At 51.0% G+C, this 4,179-nt stretch overlaps 1 protein-coding gene across 1 annotated transcript in view; it reads right to left on the reverse strand.

Moving 5' to 3' along the window:
- Nucleotides 1-2,649: 2,649 nt before the first annotated feature.
- Nucleotides 2,650-4,179, reverse strand: part of LOC109290892 (lipopolysaccharide-induced tumor necrosis factor-alpha factor homolog) — a 43,587-nt gene continuing 42,057 nt past the window's right edge. Inside the window, exon 5 of the mRNA XM_019507719.1 lies at nucleotides 2,650-3,131. Coding sequence (XP_019363264.1) covers nucleotides 3,023-3,131 — 109 coding nt within the window. The 3' untranslated portion in view covers nucleotides 2,650-3,022. The remainder of the gene's footprint in view (nucleotides 3,132-4,179) is intronic.

A 4,179-nucleotide genomic window follows, 5' to 3' on the forward strand; every position in this document is an offset into this window, starting at 1 on the left:
CTCCCCCTCCCCCTCCCCCTCCCCCTGTACCCTCCCAGCCAAGCAGTGGGAGCTGCACCATACCCCCCTGCAGCCCCTGGAAAAACCAGGTCTCTGTCCTGTGCCTGCCCCGCCCTGCCCTGGCTGGTCAGTGCCTACCCCACCCCCATTCCCTCACCATGAGGGGGCGTTGATCTGCCCCCCCATATCCCTTCCCCCCCCTCCCCTTTCACCACAATAGATTTATCAGCTGCACACAGCTGTATTGGAAATCAGATTGGTTTCAAGCAATATGCCTCCTTTAAAAATCAGCTATCAGTATCAGCCCCCAAAATCTCCATCCCGCAAAGGTCTAGGTGCAGCAGATGATCCAGGATCAGTCCAAGGCTGCAAACCTGAGTGACAAGGGGAGGCTGAACCCTTCAATGATCAGTGTCCCAATCCTCCCCAGATCAAGTGGTCTACCCACCCCAATGCCCTTTTCTTACCTAGATTCAGTTTCAGTTGGTTCAATCGCATCCAGTCCCCAGCTGCAGCCAGGCACGGAAAAGACAGTCTCACCCAATGGCCTCATATACACTTTGAGCAAGAGGGGTGACACGATGGAGCCTTGGGGACCCCATAGAAAAGATCTCAAAGGGATGATGAGCATTCACCCATCAGTGTCCTCTGGGACCCCCCGCTAGGAAAGAGCAGTCCTGCCAATATCCACTGGGTCCTGTAAACACTAATCAGAACCTCGTGGTTGGCTGTGTCAAAGGCCTCCAAAATGTCTAGCGTGTCCCCCGCTGGCCTTTCTCCTATCAATCTCAAGGCAATGACCACCAACCAAGGCCATGAGTTCAGTCTGTGCTATATCAAGCATAAAATTCGGTCTGATAAGGGTCTAGGAAACAGGATACCCAGATAAGCCTGGAGCTGTTGGGCAACCACTCATTCAATGACCTTTCTCAAAAGGGTGGACCGTTGCAGACATAAGAATACCTGGCACCTTTTGAACAGGGTATTTGAAGGAACTGAGCTCCCTTCTGCATCCTCCCCTTTAGTTCACAGAGAGTGGAGTGTGTGGGAGGGACTGCCAAATCATATGGGTCCTTTTTATTGCTGTATAACCCATGACTTCAGTCTGGTCTGGGCAGCCAAGCTTCTTTCTATTCCACTTGTAAACAAATTGGCATCCCTGAAACACCTGGTCTTGCTTCATGAACAAAAGGAGATTTGATTTCTGTCCTGCAAAGATAGTTTCTCTGTCTTCTCAAAGTGAACTTTCAGACCAAATGATGACATTGAAACAGAAGAAGAAATAGCCACCTTCCTGGGTTTCCCAGCAACTTAACTGTGACTACTTTATGGCAAAATGTTCAATATTCTGGCCCTTCAGAGCCTGGATAGGGATATACTCACCTCTCCACAGAAATAAGAAAGCATGTGCTGCAGGTGTTTTCTTGGGAAGTGTTACTCTTTTATATCACCAAAGTTCTGAATGACGGAGGACCTCAGCATCAGTTGGGAGAAGAAATACCTTGCAGCTGTGGTCTAGTCTTGAAGCACTTCAGGTAAGTGAAAATAATGTGGCTTTCAGTAGCTTTCCCATTATCTTTCAGGCTGGGCGGATGAGGCACCGCAGCTGAGCTGGATATACCTTTTGTGGGACCTCACCTGGGATGCTACAGCCAAGGGACATCTGTTCTTGTCCCTCTGTCAAGGTCCTGCAGCTCCTCCCTAGAGCAGCCCATTTGTGGAAAGAGCTGCTTTGCAGTAGTTTTGAGAGGGCTGCCACCTCAAAGAGCTGAACTGGGTCATTTTTATTATTTATTTATTATTTAATTAGTCACTTTTCTGTCCCAAGTTTGAAACCCTGCTATCAGGAGTGGAGAGCAGGGTCCTGCAGGCAGGCTGTGCAGCCCCTTGCTAAAGGCCATCTCTCCCTTCAGAAGGTTGGTCACTGGTGCTCGGCCCCCGCGGGACTCTTCCCCACCCGCGTCTGTCATGTACAGTGAGAGCAACGGGGTCTTCCCCACCTGGCACCGAGCCCAGCCTCAGCTCTGTGGTTCGCACCTCAGCCTAGGGCCCCGTCAGCTGCGCTGTGCAAGAGCGGCACTTCTCCCCTGCCTGCGAGGCCGAGGGGGCACAGCTGGCCTGTGTGGTATGGCTGTACCCACCAGATGCTTCCCGCCCTTGCCCAACCGCTGGGGCCTTGCAAAACGGACACCGCGGCCGTTGGTGTTGGGCCTCCGTGGCTGACAAGTGCAGGGGGTACAGTGGCTACCCCACAAGGCGACCAGGCCAGGCCAGGCCCTTCCTCGGCGCACAGGTGCATCCCTGCCATGCCGCCTGCACCCCCTGGCACTTGCAGGTGGGAGCAAGGAAGCAGGGCTGGCACCAGCAGGGCCCCGGGTCACCCCTACAGCATAGTGCACCTCCCTCTCGTGCAGCAGGGTGTGACGGCCTGACACTTGGCACGGGAGCGCAGTCATGAATATGGCCACCCTTCCCCCGCCAAAGCCTCAAGCCCTGGGTAGGGCTGCAACCCCTTCCACCCCCACATCGCAGCTGGGCCACGTCTCCTCCTCCTGCCCCATGCAGAGGGTGTTGGAGCTTGGCCACAGCCCCTTCTCTCCCTGCAGGGCTGGGGCAAGCTCCTTTCCCCCGTGGGGCTTCAATAGGGCCAGCTGCCCCCCTCTGCCCACCTCCACAAGGCTAGATGGTGCCCACTAGGCACCGAATTGGGAACACCACCTGGATCCGGCCTGTGGATGGACCAGGAATGGCCAGTCAGGCCCACTAGGCCAAAAGATTTGAGCCCCTGTAATTTAAAGCATAAGCATCTAATTGTCAAAACACAAACTTGAGGCAAAAGCCAGAGAATTATTTGTAAGGTGCTTTCCAAAGCTATCAGATGCCCTAACAGCTCCCAACATGCCAGCCTGCCGGGACTTGTTGAGGGCCACTTCAGCCTATTTCCAAAAAATGCATTTATCTGTGAATTGTTGACATCGGTAGCAAAAGCAGCGACTTGGCTTTAAACAGTCGCATAGGTTTCTTAGATCCTTTTGTATCTGAAGATATGAAACTGGCAGCGTGGGCAGTAGTGGTCCACATCTTTGCAGGCCTTCAGTACAAGCGGTATGAGGCAACAGCCTAAACAGCACCTAGGGCCAAATGGTGTGTAAGAGAGGTATGCAACAAAAGAAAATTTATGATAGCACGGAGGCCATGAAAGGCAGTGTCTAATTCTTTCTTTTATAGGCATAGCCTGAGTGGCAATTATAGCAAATTAGCTGCTGTTGCCCCAGGGAAAGGTGTCATTTTAGGGGTAAAAACAGACATTGGATTTTTCTAGTGACAAAGCCTTTTATCCTGGTTCATAGATTCCTAGATTGCTAGGGGCTGGAAGGGACCTTGGACCCAATGATCTGCAACCCTGCCCCCGCCTCCCCCCGCCCCTTCTGACCTGCTCTAGGCAGGAAGACAACTGGGGTCAAGTGACCCCAGCAAGGTGCTTACCCCAGCGAGATGCTTGTCCCACTTTAAGTACCTGTGAAGTATTCTAGGATAAAAACACATTTGGGTCAGATTGCCTTAGGTTTTGACTTGCGTCAAAACAGACATGGGACAATAATTTACCCTAGTAGTTTGAATGGCAATTAACTCCAATTGGCTATGACTATCCCAGGACAAAGAATTAACTCAGATACTTCACAGGTACTTAAAGTGGAACAATGGGATTGTAGGTCTGTAGGATCCCAAATTACAAGGCTTTGTCCTGAAAGAAATCTGACATCTGTTTTTAGCCTGACATAATACTTTTTCCCAGGACAACTGCAGCTAATTCTTGGTGATTATCCTTCATTCCTGGGACAAGCTAAGTGTGTAAGCCAGGCAATTATTTGGGCTGGAGGACCACTTAGGGAGTTTTTTCCAGCTGTCACGGGCCAGGTCAGCATCCCCTCCACCTCAGCAGCTCACCAAAAGTGGAGAGCAGACTCTGGCTCTGCCCCAAGCCCCACATTGTTACTGCCCTTTGATTGCCGTTTAAAAAACCCCCAAGGATTAATTATGTCAGTAAAAATTATTTGCCCTATATTATAAGGTGACCTTTTAAAAAGAAACATTAGCTGTTTTTGCTGCTGCTGGCTTTTATTTATTTGTTTTTTGTTTTTTGCTCTTTTGCTCCTGCTTTCTCTCTCTCTTTGAGCA

This window comes from Gavialis gangeticus, unplaced genomic scaffold (assembly GCF_001723915.1).
Source record: "Gavialis gangeticus isolate Ggan-Ray unplaced genomic scaffold, GavGan_comp1, whole genome shotgun sequence".
Classification (NCBI taxonomy): Eukaryota; Metazoa; Chordata; order Crocodylia; family Gavialidae; genus Gavialis; species Gavialis gangeticus.